The 18,753-nt window shown below is 45.9% G+C and overlaps 1 protein-coding gene across 6 annotated transcripts in view; it reads left to right on the plus strand.

Moving 5' to 3' along the window:
- The window catches only part of HAO2 (hydroxyacid oxidase 2), a 214,754-nt gene that overhangs the window by 183,571 nt on the left and 12,430 nt on the right, over positions 1-18,753 (plus strand). For 2 of the 6 annotated variants that reach the window (XM_059075067.2, XM_067034181.1), the window contains exons 1-2: positions 16,352-16,482; positions 18,202-18,353. The exons of the other annotated variants lie outside the window; for them this stretch is intronic. In XM_059075067.2, coding sequence (XP_058931050.1) covers positions 16,352-16,482; positions 18,202-18,353 — 283 coding nt within the window. Of the gene's footprint in view, positions 1-16,351; positions 16,483-18,201; positions 18,354-18,753 lie in introns of those variants that run through there. 6 annotated transcript variants of the gene reach the window in all.

The raw sequence follows: 18,753 nt of genomic DNA on the forward strand, positions 1-18,753 counted from the left end.
ACCCTAGCAGGTAGGTGGGTAGAAATAGGAATTGTTTCCACTTTGCTTTTGAGGGACCTGAAGCCAACAGAAGTGATGTGACTTGCTAAATACCGTGCATCTGGAATGCAATGCCCCTGTCCTTGCTGCAAATCCATATCTTCTATAGCTTTTACATCGTATCTTGGGATATTTACTTCATATCTTGTTTAAGGATCTCAGAAATCAGTTGCAATCTTAAGCAAATCAAATTAAACTCTACTGGCAGGATATAAGCATGGTAATTTATCAGCTGTTTCATAATGGAGACCAGAAATTTAAACGTCACTTTGGCTTTTAGTTAAGATCTGTGCTCAATATGGGAACAATTAGCTAACAGATTACAAATAAATTCTCTGATTACTCAGGGATGGGATAGTAACTTGTTACAAAGACCACTCTTGGAGATGGGGGTGATCTAGTTTGAACATCTGTCATCAGATTGATTGTTGGGTTGATCCTGCATGGTGGGCTGAGCTATATTGCCTTCCCCTTTCACTGCTCCTTGAGCATCCTTCCTAAGTTTGCATGCTGGGTCTAAGGTCCCAATGAGTGAAAGACCTTTTTCCTATCGAGGGTATTCAAGTTCTTGGAAACAGAACACTCTCTGAAATCTGTTTGTAAGAACCAATGTATGATAATCTCAAGGTCCATCCATATCACTGCAAATGGCATTATTTCATTCTTTTTTATGGCTGACTAAATTCCATTGTATATATGTACCACATCTTCTTCATCCATTCAAAGATCAGATATTTTTGAAGCACAGCAAGTGATTGCTTCCAGCTCCCAGAAAATATAAGAACAGCCAGGCAGCCCATTCATGGAACCTGAATACACCTGTCCTGAATATGCCTTGTTCAAGGAATGAGCCCTGAGCACATTCAGAAGACTTTCAGGGAAGGAGAACCTACAAATTCCGTGGACGAAGAGGGAAGGAGAAGGGCAAATTCAGTCTGCTGCTTTCAGAGGCTCTAGGGACTCCTTCTCACCCATAGTGACATAGCAGGCTAGTTAGTCCATTTGGACCTGGTGCAGCTCATTCAGCAACCAAAACGCTGGGCTCTAATGGGAGTCAGCGGTACTGTCTGTGGGCAAAGGGCTGGAGGACTGATCAGAATCTTAGGACTTAATAAAACTACCACCTCGTGAAGTCAGTTGTCCCAACATAACCCAGGGTGTTCACGTGGAGTTTGGCCCTAGATCTACTGAGGTCATTGCAGGTTCAGAAATGTGAACGTCAGTCAACAGTCCAGGAACCAAAGTTGTCCTGACCTTTGCATTAAATTGGCCGTGCTCTTCCAGTAATACAGATGATGGAAAGGAGAGAAGAGGGGGACACTGGGTAGAGATGGGAAGGGATGATGCTGACTGCATTCTATGCCTGCTTCTCTGTCTGAGATTGCACGTTTTCATATCAATATCTGTTCTCTAATTCTACAACAAATACTAGTCATGTGCTTACTAGGTGCCAGGCTCTGCTGGGCAGTGGGTTTCAAGAATGGATACTACATGGTTCCTGGCCTCAAGGAACTCAAAGTCCTGCAAAAGCCAACACTATAATGGACCAACAGGAATACAGTGTGACGTGTTTCTCACACACACACACACACACACACACACACACACACACACACACACACTCACTCACTGCCAGCTCTGCCTGATAGCACTGGGGAAGGCTTCATGGTTGGGAAGACACAGCAACTGATCATAAGGACAAGTCAGGAGTGATAAGAATATTCCAGGAAGAAGGAACAGCAAGTACAGGCAGAGGCATTCAAACATCGTGCTTTGGTGCAAGCAGGGGCAAAAGTCAGCCAGTGAGCTGTGAAGGCACAGACACTCCCTAGCAGTCCCTCATTAGCTGGCCCACTGGCTCTGGGTTCAGCAAGTCTGGGGCCTCAGATGAATACCCTACCCCCCTCTATGTAGGAGCAGGACCTGTGGGCTTGATTTCAGACCCAAGGACTGGGTTTGGGGGCAAAAAATAGAGTTGAATTTATGCTGAAGGGCCAGCTGAAACAGCTGTATATTCAGGTACCCCACTTCCTTGGCCACCCCCAATCTCTTCCTCCTCTGGTCTCCTATAAGCTGCTCTTCGAAGTATGAACTAACAGTATAATAGTTAACAGTGTAGACTCGGGCCAGATTGCCTGCCTTTGAATCCTGGCTCTGCTGGTGGCCATCTGTGTGATCTTGTACAAGTTGCTTTTCCTCCGTGTACCTCAGTTTCCTTATCTGTAAAACGGGGATAAAGATGATCCCTACCTCATGAGTTAATATATGCAAAGCCCTTAGACCACTGTTTGGCGTATAGTAAATGTCCTCTAAATGTTATTGTTTATTGTTGAGGATAATACCGACTACCATTTATTGAGCACTTACTGCTACGGAGCACAGTGAGAGGCCCTTTACACGCCTTATCACATGGCAGTTGTAATGCACCCTGGAGTCTCAGCCAGGCCATGTCACGAAAGAGGTGTCTTTAGGGAGGACATTACTGATTTCTCTGCTGTGCCAACTGTCCCTCCCTTGTCACCTAACTCATATATAAGCTATGTTTGATCCTGGATCAGCATAAACCTTCCAAGGAATACAAATTGTCCCCAAGATGCCAGTGGCTCTCATATCAATAGGCTGTTGCTGTTGGATCCCACATCATCTCCCGTGTGGACAGCCATGCCGGTGACCCCAGACACCCAGCAGATCCTGGGATCCTGAACTCTTGTCTGTACCCGGTGCCCGACTTTCTCCATGATCTTGGTAAGGTTCATAATCCCAGCTCTTGCTACCTAGCTCCCCTCCATACCCAGAAGCTCTGTCTGATTCCGGTCAGATCTGAGCTATGTAGCAAACTCAGCAGCCGGAGAGAGATTTTTCCTGCTTACTTCAGACCCCATAAAACAAGGACAAACAGTACAGCCCCATGACAAAAGTCATTGGCCTATAACCACACTCTCCAGCAAGCCCTTCTTCGGGTCTTGTCCCCATCCCTCCCTGTGACTCACTGCACAAGGGCTCCCACCTAGGGGGCAGCCACACCGCTGGGCTCATAGCCTATAAGAGGCTCCGAGGCTGCAGAGACATGCAAACTGCCCCTCAGTTTGCCTTAGCCTCGCCCACGACTGGTTGGCTTCAGGCATCAACAATTCAAGGTTAATATTAACCTGCCTGCAGCTCCAAAGGGTCAGGCACCCTGGTGGGCTTGAGCCCAGACCTCAAAGTCCCAGGTTTGTCTGACTTCTGGAATCAGCTCAAGCATGACAGATGGCTGAATGGCACAGCAGGGGCTAGCAGGGCCTGGATGCCTCCCATCATGGTGAATTGAGGGGGGGTGACTTTCTGCTCACAGAACTACGTTTGCTCTCTAAGAATCTGGGCCATGACTGCTCATGAATGACCCGTCATTTCTCTTCACCCCAGTTAAGCAGGCATATTATTCAATAGGTACCCTGTGGCCACCTAAAAAAAAAAAAACCCACCCCAACATCTCTTTACAACTTCACGTTGAAATGTGCTCCAAACCCACTGGCACTGCCCTGTCGAACCCAGTGTCAGATCCGAGGTTGGGCCCGTCATGAACACATTCTCTGGAATTCAAGGGATGTTACAAAAGCACCTCAAATAGCTCTGCTTGTGTTCCTCTGTGCCCCCATGGGGTTTAACTCACTTAAGCTACAGCAGTGAAGGCTGATATTAGAGAAGAGAAAATGTTCCTTAGCCCAGTGAGTTCCTTAGCTTAGCTCAAAAGGTCCCCAGGACTTCATATTAGATTCAAACTTGAGAACCTGGTTTGAACTTGATTCAAACTATGAATCTAGCTATGAGAGCTATAGGAGAACCTCCACTGTTCTACCTACTACCAGAACCTTATAAATATTAACTCATTGACTTCTCATTAAAGTGTAGGAGATGTTGTGAGGAAACTGAGGCACGGAGAAATTAAGTAACATGTGGATGTTAGTAAGCGGCTGCAGATTGGCGCTCAGGCACGAAGCTCCCGCGTCTGTGTTCCCGACCATAACACTGTAATGTCTCCTGGAAGGAAGGGACGCTGTCCAGGATTGGAAAATGGCAATGGAAAGTCTGGATCAGAGGTCAGTGAGAAGGCCAGGTGATGTGAAAGCTGACTGTGGGCATGGCCTGGAGGCTGATTGTGTAGGCCTGAAAACCACTGTGGAAAAGGAATTTCCAGATCCCAGAGTCTGGCCGCTTTGCAAGGCATTTCTGGGGTAATACTGCCATCTAATGGTAAGACAACAGGTAGCAATTACCCTCCAAGCAAACGCAGAATGAGCCTTGAGCAGGGAAGGTATGACAAATCAGCAGGAAAAGTTATCTTTCACTCCAACTACAGATTCTTTTTTATGTTTGTTTTTGGTTTTTTTTTCGGTACGCGGGCCTCTCACTGTTGTGGCCTCTCCCTTTGCGGAGCACAGGCTCCGGACGCGCAGGCTCAGCGACCATGGCTCACAGGCCCAGCCGTTCCGCAGCATGTGGGATCTTCCCAGACCGGGGCACGAACCCGTGTCCCCCGCATCGGCAGGCGGATTCTCAACCACTGCGCCACCAGGGGGAAGCCCCCAACTACAGTTTCTAAAAGACGGGCAAATCCCACTGTGCCATGATCCTTGAAATAGCCTGGAGTTTTCACATGCCGCTGAATGGTGGCTACAAGCTAGATTCAAATCCCAAGTCTGTGCGCCCGGAGATTACGCCTAACTCGGGAAAGCCTGTGAGATGACATTCCAAAGCGTACTCCTCCCATCCTTTTTCATGTAAATAATTACAGGTTTCTTCCTCCTGAGGTCCTGAAAGAAGTTCCCCGTGGGGCAAAGTCCTTGGAGGGTGATCCAAGCCCGGCTTTGTTGATGTGAACTTGTACTTTATTTTTTTTATTATTTTTTATTTTTTTTTGCCGTATGCGGGCCTCTCACTGTTGTGGCCTCTCCCGTTGCGGAGCACAGGCTCCGGACGCGCAGGCCTAGCGGCCATGGCTCACGAGCTTAGTTGCTCCGCGGCATGTGGGATCTTCCCGGACCAGGGCACGAACCCGTGTCTCCTGCATCGGCAGGCGGATTCTCAACCACTGCGCCACCAGGGAAGCCCATGAACTTGTACTTTAAAAGCCATCCTCTATCAATCATCTCCGGAGCTGGGACACGCTAGTGAGCAAAATTATTTGTCTGTACCAAGAGGAAACCAATAGCCACGCTCAAGAGTTGAATTGAGCTAAATAGTCTGGGCTTTCACAGTGGAGGAGGGAGAGTTCTGTCTATGTTTGTCTTCACTGAGGACCAGTGGAAAGCTAATGGGTTGAAAAGGCAGTACGTGTCCCGTGGGCTGGGCATTGCTGAGCCGTGGCTCCTTTACAAAGTAAGGTCAGCTTGCTCTCATGGAGTATGTTAGATGTGCTCACAGAGGGAGCTGGGCTCTGGATAAAGTCTTGTGTTCCTTTCCTCCTTGGGCACCTCAGGACACTAAGCCAATGAAAGGGAAAGTTGCCATACCAGGGACGAAAAAAAAAAACAAAACCCAACTCTGCTCATTGCTGATGAAATCTTGGGCAAGTTAATTTTCATTTTCTCTTCTGAAAAATGGGGAAAATAATATCTACCCATATGGTTGCTGTGAAGATCAAGTGAAATAATGCATGCAACGTGTCAGGCCTATTGTCAGCACTTAATGGCCGTTTGTTATTGCAGTGTGAGGAAGTGGCAAGGCTGGCACAGAAGCACAGAGGGAAGGACCCGGATGAATTGGACATTAATTAGTGACATTTAGCAAACACCACAGGACTGCCCTTCGGGAATTCTTTTTTTTTTTTCATATGTACTCTTGTGTTAGCTTCTGCCTGATTACTGAGTCATTTTTCCACTCAAAAATATTAGTGGTTCTCCCTGCCTCTCATATTCCTCTCTGGTCAGGCCTGGAGGGCTCCACACAGCGTGGCCCTCAGTCCATCCTGGCTGGGTCCCCACGGCTCCTTGCTCCTGGCTCCCAGGCTGTGACTGCTCTTTACCCATCCCCTTGCCACCTCCCCAGACAAGCCTTTCCTTTACAACACGGGGCTTTCGTAATTCTCCACTGGAAATCACCCACTCCCTTCCTCTAAACATCTTGGAAGAATTGGGAAAATATATGGTTTGGGAGAAAAAAAGCGAGTCTTTTATTTTGAGGTTGAATTTGGCAATGAACGTCACTTAAATGTGAGGTAACTTGGCAAAGCTCGCCAAGTTCGTTTCATGGTTAACCTTGCTCTGGCCTACTTGCTCACTGGCTTCCAAGCCAGTGATGTTGTTCCCATTAAAGATTAACTTGTAGCCTTGAAACTTCTCTGTCCTCAGGGGGCTGTGGGTACGGAACTGCTCTTCCCGCCGCAGCCAGCCGTGAGCCAGGAGTGGTGTGGCTGCCCCTGGACACCGCTTTCCCCAAGTACTGGAAGAGGTTAATACCAGGTTTGTTGCTGCGTGTCTTCTATGTGCTTGGAACTGGGGAGGGAGAGGAGCTGGCAGGTGGGGTGAGAAGAAAGGCCAGAGATCTCAGGAGGCATCGGAGGTGCTCACTGTGAGTCTGTAAGGGAGAGTCATGGCAGGAAAGGGTAACGTGGAGGCAGGTAGTAGGACACTGAGGGACCTGGCAAAGGGAGGCTTTGCTTCAAAGACACTACAGCTAGAGAAGGCTATGTCTAGAGAAGTTAAGTCTCAGAACCATCTGGGGGAGTATTTATTGGTGTCCTTAGGAGGGAAAATAGCTCAAAAGATGTCCACTTGCAAAGGTTCTGGAAAATCTAAAAGGCACAGTTCCTGCCCTCGTGATATGCTTTGTAACTTGATCACTGCCTCCTGGCCGTGGGCAGAGGAAAACAGTGACACTTGGACTGCTTCTAAAAAGCAAAGAAGTTAAATGTTTCTCAAACAATCGGGCTGGTGTAGTTTCTTTGGGGAATAAGCTTGCTTGGAACGAGGTACTAATTCCCTCCAATGTAGAGCCTCCCGAGACTGTGATTGGGTCAAGTTGAATCTATAGGTCAATCTGGGAAGAACTTTCCCCAAACAGTGATCAAGTCAGAGTGGTATTGGTAGAAAGAAAGACAGACAGATCAATGGGTTGTAATAGAGTCTGGAAACAGGATCAAGGGAGAAATTGCTTTTTGTGATTTTCTACCTCATAACAGGAAACAAAACTCTCAAAGTATTTACTCTTAATCATTAGGCTATTCTGCATTTTACAAGATCCTTTGATTCTCACAAGATCTCTGTGAGACAGACGGCCGTATTCTAATTTTATAGATAGATGGGAATTGGAGCTTGTCTAGACTAGACGGAGCAGAACATCATTTATGGGATACCATTTGAGAAACAATGGGAATATTCCCAAATTCCTGGGTAACTCTCCCTAGAAAAGGAATTCTGTTACACTCTGTATCATATCAACTAACAGAGAATCAGCTACTGAAATCTGTCTTCTCCTTCGACTGTAAGCTTCTTGAAAGCAGATGTTGATATCACCTAAGTTTTTAAAGATTTCTAGTGTTTAGCATGATGCCTAGATAAATTAGTGAGGTTAGGTTTGGCTGTGCTGTAGTAGAGAATAAACTCTGAATTCTTAGTGGTTTAACAGGCAAATATTTATTTGTTGTTCACACAAAGTCAGCTGATCTCCAAGGCTACTCCTTTCCAAGTGGTGATTCAGGGATCCAGGCTGTCTTTATCCTACAGCTATGCCTCTGGTGGATATGGCCACCAGAATGTTGTAACAGAAGAAAAGAAAGACAGAGGGTCACATATCAGCACTTAAATTCTTGGCCCAGAATGAACACGTGTCACTTCCACTCATAGCCCATTGACCAGAACTAGTTATATAAACCCTGCCTACCTGTAAACAACCAGGAAACGCCAGGGAGCACATGCTGAGCAGTGACTGCCTCTGCCTTCCTGGCTGAGAGCATGTATTCAATAAGCCTTGTGAGATGAACTAATGCATAAATCCAATGCAGGGTTTAAATTATACCATCACGGAATTACTCAGATCTGGAAGCCACTGTCAACCTCCAGAGCCTCCCAGGAGAATGCCGTCAACAAGAGAAATAATGCAAATGGTTCTACCATTGAGGGATGGTCTAGTCTATATAAGGCACTGCTCTAGAAACGTTACACGGGTTATAGTGTTTAGTCCTCATGAAGACCCTATGGGATAGGCATTCATTGTCTTCTTCCACAAATAGCTTGTTCATGGTGAGCAAGTAGCAGAGCTGAGTTTGAGCCCATGTTTGCCAAGTTACAAAGCTTATGAGACTGTCATCCTGACTGAATGGACTACCTCAGCTACTAAGGTTTCATGGAGTAATGTTAGCAGCTGACCTTCAGAATGGCCTTCAGAAATGCCATCTGGATAGACACTGTGGTGAGAGATGCTAGAGGAAGGCAGAGAGACGTTTGCTCCATCTCTGACCTGGTGTGGTCCATCCCCACCGCGCAGCCTTCTCATCCCTCTCCTGCTGCCTCACAGTGGCTGTCACTCCTACACAGAGCTACGCCTATGATACCTCAAGTCAGAAGTGAAAAGAGTAGAGTTCAGAGCCTGTTCTGACCCTTTGTGTAGTTTCTGACACTCTGCCCTTTCTGAGCAAATGAAGATGCAGGGCAATGATCTCCACACAGGACACCTTTCCCAGTGGCCTCGATTTTGTGGGAACTGACCAAGCTCACTTTATGCAGCTCTTCTGACGCTACAGAAGAGAGACCTGAATGTATCCTAGCGAACCGCTAACAACCCGTGCTGGCCAAGTAAAGAATATCCAGAGCAAGTCAGAGGAATTCCTGGTCAGGCCTTGCCATTCTCATCATGTGACTATAGATAATTCACTTGAACTCTCTGAGTTTTAATTTTTTCATCTATAAAATGGGACTCTTGTACCTCTACTCTGTGATCGCCCTTTATCTCACTGGGTTATTATAAGCATCAAATGGAATAAAATATGGAAGAGTGCTTTGGAGACCATTAAGATTCATTTAAACTTGCCAGGGTATTTTTTATGACCAGCTAAATGATGAAGTTTTCGTAAACTTTCTGATCAAGTTATGATTTTGTCAAGGGACGGAAGCGAAGCTGCATCTGCCCAGGGCGTTTTCAATGCCAGCTCTCACCGTGCAAACTACACTTGGCTACATATATTTGCTTCTTTTCATGATGCTTAAGAGCCAAGCTACAGTAGGCAGCACGTCTGACTAGATGTGTGATGTGGGGCAAAGTATTTTAATCTCTCTGAAAGTCAGGTTTTTCATTTGAAATGGGGATAATAATATTTGTGTTTGGGGATTACACATTAATGCACATGAAACAATTTACACAGTGCATGACACATCATGAAGCACTCCATAAATGGCTGCAATTTTATTGTCATTATTATTATTATTAAGGAGCCATCACGCTGTCTCCAAGAGTCTTTGTGTAATCAAATTATTCCACTGCTCAATAGAAGAAGAAAATTCCCAATCTTTCCAAACACCCGATGAGCCCTTAGGTCAGTGTCTCCCAGTATGCCCTAAAGGATCGCCAACACCCCATGGAAAGCACGCCATTCACAACGCAGCTGTGCTCCAAAACTCCAAATCTTGGAAGCCATTTGTTTGGAACTCAGCCCATATTTTTCCATAGAAAGAAGGCTAATAAAATAGTGGTTGGAGTCCTAGGTGACTGAAAATACCTGCTTGGTTTGCCAAGTAGCAGAAAGTTGGCATATTTGCAATGAAAATGAGTATAAAGTCATGTATTGTTGGTCTTAGGCTAAAACTGAAAACTAAGAAAATTGTGTAACAAATAGTTTCTTTTGCATTCCTAACTGCTGATGATGAGGAAAAGGAGGCTTAATTAGAGGAAGAAAGAGTTCAGTGGCAACGGAAGTAAATGGAATCTCAAGGTGCCTCTGAGGATATTTTTAAAGGCTGTGGAGGTTCTTTACCCAAATCTAATGCGACTTCAAAACTTATTTACTTTTTTGTTCTTAATCCAAGGGACTCTACAGCACTAATCTCATCCACCGCCAGGGGGTTATTTGGGGTTTGCAAATGGAAAAGGGAAGGAGACAGGAGAGACTAGGGAAAGGGAAGAAGAGTGAGAAAGATTTCCTGAAAATCTCAACCAGTAGTTTGGAGAAATCAGCGAAAGAGGAAGAGGCATACATATGTAAGATGAGGAATTACCTGCTCGGCCAGCAGGGAACCCAGGTTGGGTGAGAACCCTCCTCCAAAAGGGAAATGGCGCCCTGACAGGTCAGAGAAGCTCCACTGAAGCCATCAGGTGGCGCCACAGGGCCAGAACAACTGGTTAAAAAGGGAGCCTCGAGGTCGGTGAGGAAGAAGGAAGAAAGGCTGTGAGCTCCCTCCCAGCTATTTGGTGTTAGGAGCCAGCCCAAATGATGGGCTAGTTGCCCGTTCCATACTTTATCGCCACAAAGTGCTGAACGACAATGCTAACGTGATCCATCTAAAGAGAGGTCTTTGCGTTTTTATGTGCAGGGGAAACACAGAGTATGAGGGCCTGGTGGACATCAGCCCAACCTTTCATTTCTGGTGGCTTCAAATCTGGTAGAGATGATTCCAAAATATATAAAACTTTTAGTTTTTCCAGTGAGGAGCTGAGGTGCTGAGAGAGGAGGTCACTTGCCTCTGCTTAAGGGTCAGTAATCTCCCCTGAAGCAGGCTGCCTCTCAGACCCTCACAAGCACTGGTCCACTGCCTACACAAGCAAGAGCTTATTCTGTTCCTCCAGCCTCAGCCCTTTTCGCCGTTATTGGCTAACCAAGGAGGGTCAGAAAGAATAGAGGAGGCTTTAGAGTGATGAAATCTAGTGTAGATAAGTCTCTAGAAACCTTAGGTCTATGCTGAGACGCTAAGTCCCAAATAAGGAGAATCCAATTCCAGGTTATTTTGCCAGGCTAGTCAGAGAAATTCTGAGAGTCACATACTATGTCAGAAAGACACTGAACGTGGAGACAGGAAACCCGGGTTCGTTTTTAAATTCTGCTTCAGTGTAAACTTGTGCACGTCTATCCATCTCTCTAAAGTCGCTCTCAGCTCCATCAAGCACAACTGTTCTGTCTTCTCATCCTCGCCAGGCAGGATTGGCAGTCATTACGGCTTGTGGAGGTGGCACAGTGAGTCACTAATGACCTAATTATGTCACGACAGCTCCAGAATGAGCATTACTATACATGTGCCTCCCTCACAACCTCAAAAACTCCTTAAACAGAGCTCCTAGAGTAAAACGAAGACATTCCCCATAGCTACTGCAGAAATGGTTCTGAAGAACCCACATGTACTACTCTTCATAGTAGAACGTGCCTACAGGTCACCAGGGCAGTTTTAATGCCTGGGAAGGAAAACGGGCTAATGAGAGTGGGTGGTGAGGCAGTGGCTGGAGAGGACAGATTATTAGTTCACAAGACGGAATAAATTGAAAACATGGCCATCATGTCCTGGAAGGGGCCCCCGAGTCCTCAGTTCAGTGTGGGAGGGCTCAGGGAAAAGGTCAGAACTGATCCTGGGCTGATAGGACCCTGAGTCCGTTCTTGCGACATTTGACTACTCGCGCCTGTCAGAGGGACACTGGGCCCTCCGTGCCCTCATTCCTACACAAATGTCATCCTTGGCTCGTCAGGCCACTCCAGTGTTAGGGACATTCCGGTCTCATCTTTACTCTGATATCTGACCTGATGTTCCTGGGAATCCAAGCCCTATACTTTGACCTTGCTCGGGGATGCCCTGGGGGCTCATCTGCCTCAGTCAGGGGTGTTGTAAATTCCTGTCTTCCTGGTCCCAGCACTGCCTGTGGTTCCAGTAGCCCCAGGCCCGCTCCTTGCCCTGCCCCCATGCCTTCCACTACCAGGGCCTCCTCCTGCAGCAACTTCTCCTGTGCCAATGCCACCGTTGCTATGGCGATGGCTCCAGGCCTTGCAGCCACTCTCCTTGACACTGTCACCCACAAAGAGATTAAAGCATTTTCAGACAACCTTGAACAGGGTAATCTCTCAAACAAGGCCCCCACAGTGTAGCCTTGACATTATCTCTACCGCTCCATTGGGAAACTTGACATATGTTCCCAGGGGACCAGGCCAAAGGGTCCTAAAGTAGACCAACCACCTGCTCCTGGAATGCCCCCTTGAATCTCAATGACCTGCCCCATGATGTCCCTCCTGAGATCTTACAGAATGCCTAGATGTTTTTCATACAAGTGGAAGTATTCCTAAAATGACAGCAACATGAATCATATGCGCCATATGAAACTTCAAAGGAAGACCGGTTGTTATCTAGACTAACTGCGTTTGATCAAACAGTAATATTGAAGAAAGCAAAATCTGCCTTGAAGTTCCAACCAGTGCCAGTCTATGTCCCTCCCCCTTCCCTCACTCCAGGAAAACAATTTGAACTTCAGATCGTTAGCAACAGGTACCACTGAGTGCCCTTGCTCTTAGACTTTAGCTTCCTTATCACTGGTATACAAGTTGCACCTCATCATTTTTTACCCTCGACAAAAAGGCTAAACAGATTAAATGAGCTAAGTTCCTGGTCAGTGAGCAAGAGATTTTCATCCTTTTCTCCCCTTTCTCTTCCTCTTTCACAGCTGGAGTAGAAGATAAAAGAAGAAAAAATACTGGAATGGAGATCAAATAGAATGAGAATACAAAAAACACACACATTAGACAACTTGCATCCTCCCTTTAATTTCTGGTGGCTTTAAAGCCTGTATGGATCAAACTGAAATACATAAAAACATATAGTGCTTAGTTTCACTCCCAAATAGGAAAAATTTTGAACAATACAGTTGTCCTTCTCTTCAGTTATAAGCCTTGTACTGGACCACTAGTAAAAATAATGGGGTCAGGACTCTACTAGGCTTTAAATATGCTATGAAATATTAATAGATATTAATACAAATATTCATGCAACAATTATGTTGCATTTTTCTTTATGGAAAGGAAAAATGCAACATAATTGTATTTTCACACTACAAAATTCATTTTTTTTTTCCCCTTTGGCCATGCCACGTGTGGGATCTTAGTTCCCCGACCAGGGATCAAACCCATGCCCCTTGAAGTGAAAGCATGGAGTCCTAATCACTGGACCACCAGGGAAATCCCTTTTTTTTTTTTTTTTTTAATGCTAACTTTTTTTTTTGCCTCACCACGTGGTATGTGGGATCTTAGTTACCTGACCAGGGATTGAACCCATGTCCTCTGCATTGAAAGCACGGAGTCCTAACCACTGGACCACCAGGGAAGTCCCTACAAAATTCTTTTAAATTCAATATAACAAGTAATTTAGGTGAACCAAATACTTTCATCTGCACCATGAAATTGAAAATGGAGAATGTTTTCCTTTAGAAGCTACCAGAAGATATGATTCTGAGCCTTCCTCTGTAATAATTTACTGCCTGATCTTTCACAAGTTATTTTGCTTCCTAGGCCCCATTCTCTTTAAATGCAAAATGGAAAGACTAATACCTTCTCTGTCTACTTCACAGGGAAGCGAAAAGGAAATAGTAGGTGGAAGAGGAAATAGTAGAAATTGATAAAATTGTGTTTGGTATATATAAAGATGCTGGGTTATTTATTTATTTCCAAGCAGCTTTCAGATGATATACTCCACACTATTCCAGGCAAGTAATTCTGAGTGAAGCTGTGTTATTTCCCTTAGATTAGAAATACACATTGTTGAGTTTTTATGCTAGAAATCTGCAGAAGAACATTTCTGTGAGTGTGTAATGTTTAGGATATGGGGATTTGTTGAGACATCGGGAGCTGAAACTTGATGGAGAATTCTCATGCCACAAGGCAGAGAGATGACACACAGGGGAATGTTAAATTCAAGTAATGAATATTTATGAACAGCAACTCAGTGTCACACACTGTCCTACTGCCTGGAGATACAAAGTGTGCTGGGGCGGGGAGGGTCTCAGGTTCAGTGATTCACGAGGAAGACCTACAGGACACAGCAGATAGTTGAGGCTATGATTTATTACAGTGAAAGAATGCAAAGCAAAATCAGCAAAGGGAAAATGCTCATGGGGCAAAACCTAGAGGAAACCAAGTATAAGCTCCCAAGAGCCCTCTCCCAGTAGAACTACACAGGATGCACTTAATTCCTCCAGCAATGAGTTGTGACAACACGTGTGAAATGTTGTCTACCAGGGAAGCTCGTTTCAGAGACTTGGTGCCCAAGGTTTTTTGTTGGGGGTTGGTCATATGGACATGCTCTGCCTAACCCATACCAAAATTCTAGACTCTCAGAGGGAAAGCAGATGTTCAGCATAGAGCACATTGTTTGTACAAATAGTTTAGACACAGAGAGACATTCTTTTTTTTTTTTTTTTTTTTTTTTTTTTTTTTTTTTTTTTTTTTGCGGTATGCGGGCCTCTCACTGCTGTGGCCTCTCCCGTTGCGGAGCACAGGCTCCGGACGCGCAGGCTCAGCGGCCATGGCTCACGGGCTTAGTTGCTCCGCGGCATGTGGGATCTTCCCGGACCAGGGCACGAACCCGTGACCCCTGCATCGGCAGGCGGATTCTCAACCACTGCGCCACCAGGGAAGCCCCAGAGAGACATTCTTATCAGAAGATGGTGGGAACCCTCCTGAAATCCAAGTTCCCAGACTCCAGCCAAGGGCCAACCTTGTATGCAGGCCTTTTGAAGATGAGCATTCTCAGGCCTGCTATATTAACTCTTTTATGCACACAGAGGTTTACATAACTTATTGCAATACAGTTGGATAATTACAATAATTAATTTGTTCGATTAAAGTTACTGAGCCTTTGAAGGGTCAGATAGGAACGAGATAAGTTAGACATTGTTGCTGTACTTTGTCAAACTCAACTCAGCACCTCAACTGCTCCCTGCCCACCCACTGACAAGGTGTGCTGCCTATAAAAAGCTCTGTGGCTGTGCTCCAAAGTCCACCTCCTGGCCTACTCTCAGAATCCATGGTGCATCCCAGGGGCTGTTTCTCGTCCGTCATATAACTTTTTTCTGCTTAGCCCTTTAGGTGGGTATTTGGGACTACTTTCCTGTATGACTTAACTAGATTCTGGTACAGCCATACCCCTACCAAGATTCCCAGCACCCCACATTTCATCTGGCCTCCTTGGGCCCCTCCGTTCATTAGAGGAGCTGCCCCATTTGTGTTTGAAGCCCTAGTCTAGTCCCTGGGGCTTATCCCTATTCCTCAGACAATAACTTGGAAATCACTCAGTTTCTAATCACAGCCTTTGGCTAATTCTTACCCCATTGCCAACGGCTGGGAAGACGCGCAGCGCTGTGAACTACAGATTTCCCCACCCTTCCTAGAGGAATCCTCTTACACAGAAGCTCTACAAGCTGAGACTGACTGTAACTGGTGCCTTCAGCATCTCTGTAGCTACTGTTCCCTCTGTCTTTGCCCCAATTGGAAGGATGTACTCCACAACACTGCCCTCTTCCCTCTTTCAGGGGCAGTGGTAGCAGAAGCTCCAGGTTTACGGGATTCCGACTGGGATGGGAATAAATGGAGGGAGCATATGTTGTTTTCTTGGTCTCAAAATTAACCATGTTCAATGACCCAACCAGGGAGTCGCAAAAGTCACCCTCATCCCTGATACTCAGCTACAGCCCCGTATTCAGACATCCAGAGATTCCTGAGAACTTCTAGGCATTAGTATCTGTTCAGACCCAGTTTTCTCACCCTGATGGATATCCTTCCAAAAGAGCACAAAAATATGAAATAAATCTCCGGTACGCTCAGGAAATACTCATAGTGACTCAAAAGACAAGGAAAAGCCACAAAGAAATGAAGATGGTGAGCAGGAACCAGGTCCTGGAAGGCTGTGAATGCCATGCCATGGGCACTTGAAAGACATGAGCCATGATCAGACTTGCATTTTAGAAAGATCCCAGGCAGCTGGAGGGAAACAAGATGGAGAGTGAATCTGAAGGCTAAGAGACAAAGATAAGAAATGTTTGTAATAATCTTATATGAGGTGGTGGGGCCTCACCTAGATCTGGGGCAATGGGCCTAGAGATGAGGGGACAGACCTGAGGGACATTTAGAAGACCCAATAACCAGGATTGGGAGAGGGGCTTGGGACAGTGGAGGTATGCAGCATGATTACCTGCTTTGGGGCTTGGAATCAGCACCTTTGGCAGCACCTCCTTTGAGATAAAGATTACAGGGTGTTCATGTTGAATCCAAACAGCTTCATGCTGTAGTCCATCCTGCCACCACCCTCTCCTCTATATCGGTAGTATTCTTATTGGGTTTTGTTTGGTCAGTTTTGGCTTTTCCTTTAAAGGTCCAGAAATGCCCTTGGTGTGTTTGACAGACTTTGAGGCCCATGCACGGGAGCAGCTGTCTAAGTCAACTTGGGATTTTATTGAAGGAGGAGCTGATGACTGCCTCACGCGTGATGACAACATCACAGCATTTAAAAAGTCTGGTCTTCTGTATCCTTTCTATTGCTAAAGGTGCACTGGTTGAGAGCTCTTTGGAAGGTAGCAGGCCTGGTTTCTGCCTCCAAAGAAGATAGAGTACTCAAGACATAATAATGGGTTTCTGTTGTTGTTTGGGATTTGGGGGTATTTTCTTGGCAGGGGACAGGTGACTGGGGAGAGCATGGATGGAGAGACAATTTATCTCAGTGCCTCTGCAGAACTACCATAAGTGAGTCTCCTGAGTGCTGATCATGGTGACTTTGCCACCTGACAAGATAGGACAAGAGTCCCAAGGTCTCCAGCCACCTGGGCAGGGAGGAGAAGCTGGCTGGGTAAACCTAAATCTCCTGAGCTCCTGAGCTTCCGGCTTGGAGGCAGAAAGAGGGTTCAAGGCTGGAGGAAATATGGAGACCCAAGGAGTCTTGGGGATGAAAGAAGATTGATTCAAGGGAGAAGAGTTGGGTGGCACAGCAGCGGGTAGAGCAGGGGTCAGTAAAGAGCAGCCCACAGGCCAGGTCGGGCCCACTGCCTGTTTTTGGATGGCTCACAAACTAAGGATGGGCTTTTTTTTCATTTTTAACTGCTTGAAAAAAATCAAAAGAAGAAGAAGAATTGCAATATGTCAAATTATATGAAATTAGAATTTCAGTGTCCACAGGTAAGTTTTATTAGAACACAGCCATGCTCAGCCATCTACATATTGTCCATGGCTGCTTTGGCATTACAACAGCAGAGCTGAGTAATTGTGACAAAGACCACATGGCCCAAAGCTTAAAACATTTACCATCTGGCCCTTTACAGAAAATGTTTGCTGACCTCTGTGATACAGAGATCAGGAGAAAACTGGAAAATGGGATGCATGGTGAACACTATCTTCTGTATTTTCATACTTGTTTAACACTATACTAGGCACTTCAATTGCTTTATCTCATTGTGTCTTCACAAAACTGTTAGGAAAGTTGGATTATTATTCCCATTTCACAGGTGAAGTAACTGAGGCTCTTACCCGAATTTGCGCAATCAGCATTTCCAGAAAAATCTTCCTCAGTTTATGTATAGGAATAATAATATGTTGTGGAAAATAAGCACTTTTGGACCCTGAAGCTAAGTATCTGTTCGACTTAAAAGTTCATTTCATATAATTATTATTTGTTAATTTCCCTACCTTCTAAAGTAGCGTTTAAGTCAAATCTTCAAATGAATTAGCCTCTAGCAAAAAAAAAAAAAAAAAAGTCGTGTTCATTCTCTGGGATTTGTTCTCTTTCAATGACCTTTTCTTGCTTTATAGAGATTTGTTTCTGACCTAAGAGGGAAGAGACTGGAACTCTGTCCTGCTTATTCCTTCCTTTTCTAGTCCTTGTTAAGATGGATCAATCAAAGCATCCAAGTGGCAACAGTCTGGTCAGGGAGGCACAGCTCCAAGACACAGTCTTCTGATGGAGCAAGGCAGGGAACAGCGTAGACCATATGTGTACCGGGAGTTCAGAGAAGGCGGGGTTAATATGGAATAGGGGGTTGGGAGAGGCTTCTGGAGGAGAAGAGCCTCTAGCTTGTCTATGCTGCCTAATCAGCTACCAGCTAACTGACTCTGCCAATGGTTTCTCGGGACCCAGTGTGGTCTAGATCTGTGTCAGGAATCTGGAGGTCCCAGCACTAGGCAGCACCTCCGTGCTGGCGAGTCATCCCACCGATAGAAAATCTCTTTGTTGTCCAGTACAGAATCCGCCTCCGTCCCCGGTACCTGAAAGATGTGTCAAAGGTGGACATGCGGACCACAATCCAAGGGGAGGAGATCAGCACCCCCATTTGCATCGCACCCACGGGTTTCCACTGCCTTGCCTGGCCCGATGGAGAAATGAGCACAGCCAGAGGTGTGAACCCAGCCCACCTTGAGGCTCCCTTTCCAAGGGCCTTAAAGTGTGCAGACGTGTCCTTCAGAGCAGGGTCAAACAGCTCCAGAATTTCTCTAGAGAAGGGGTTTAGGGACAGCAATCTGGTTGGAATTAAGGGTAGGAAAAGGAATGCTTAAAGCTACATTTGCATAACATTTCACCTAAGGTTGAGAAAATTGCAATTTTCCATTATAAAGAATGGTTAGGGTGGGAGGGAGCTACAGCTGAATAGGAGGTGAAAATCCCACCAAGCCATCCCAAGGAAGAGGGGCACTGACTGGCCCCTCTGTCTGACACAGCATCTGGGGGGAAAGGGATGCTCAGTGTGGCCCCAAGGGCAGAGCTCTCTTTGAACCCTCATGGGCCAGGGCTGGGACTG

The sequence above is a fragment of the Kogia breviceps genome, chromosome 1, assembly GCF_026419965.1.
Source record: "Kogia breviceps isolate mKogBre1 chromosome 1, mKogBre1 haplotype 1, whole genome shotgun sequence".
Lineage (NCBI taxonomy): Eukaryota > Metazoa > Chordata > Mammalia > Artiodactyla > Physeteridae > Kogia > Kogia breviceps.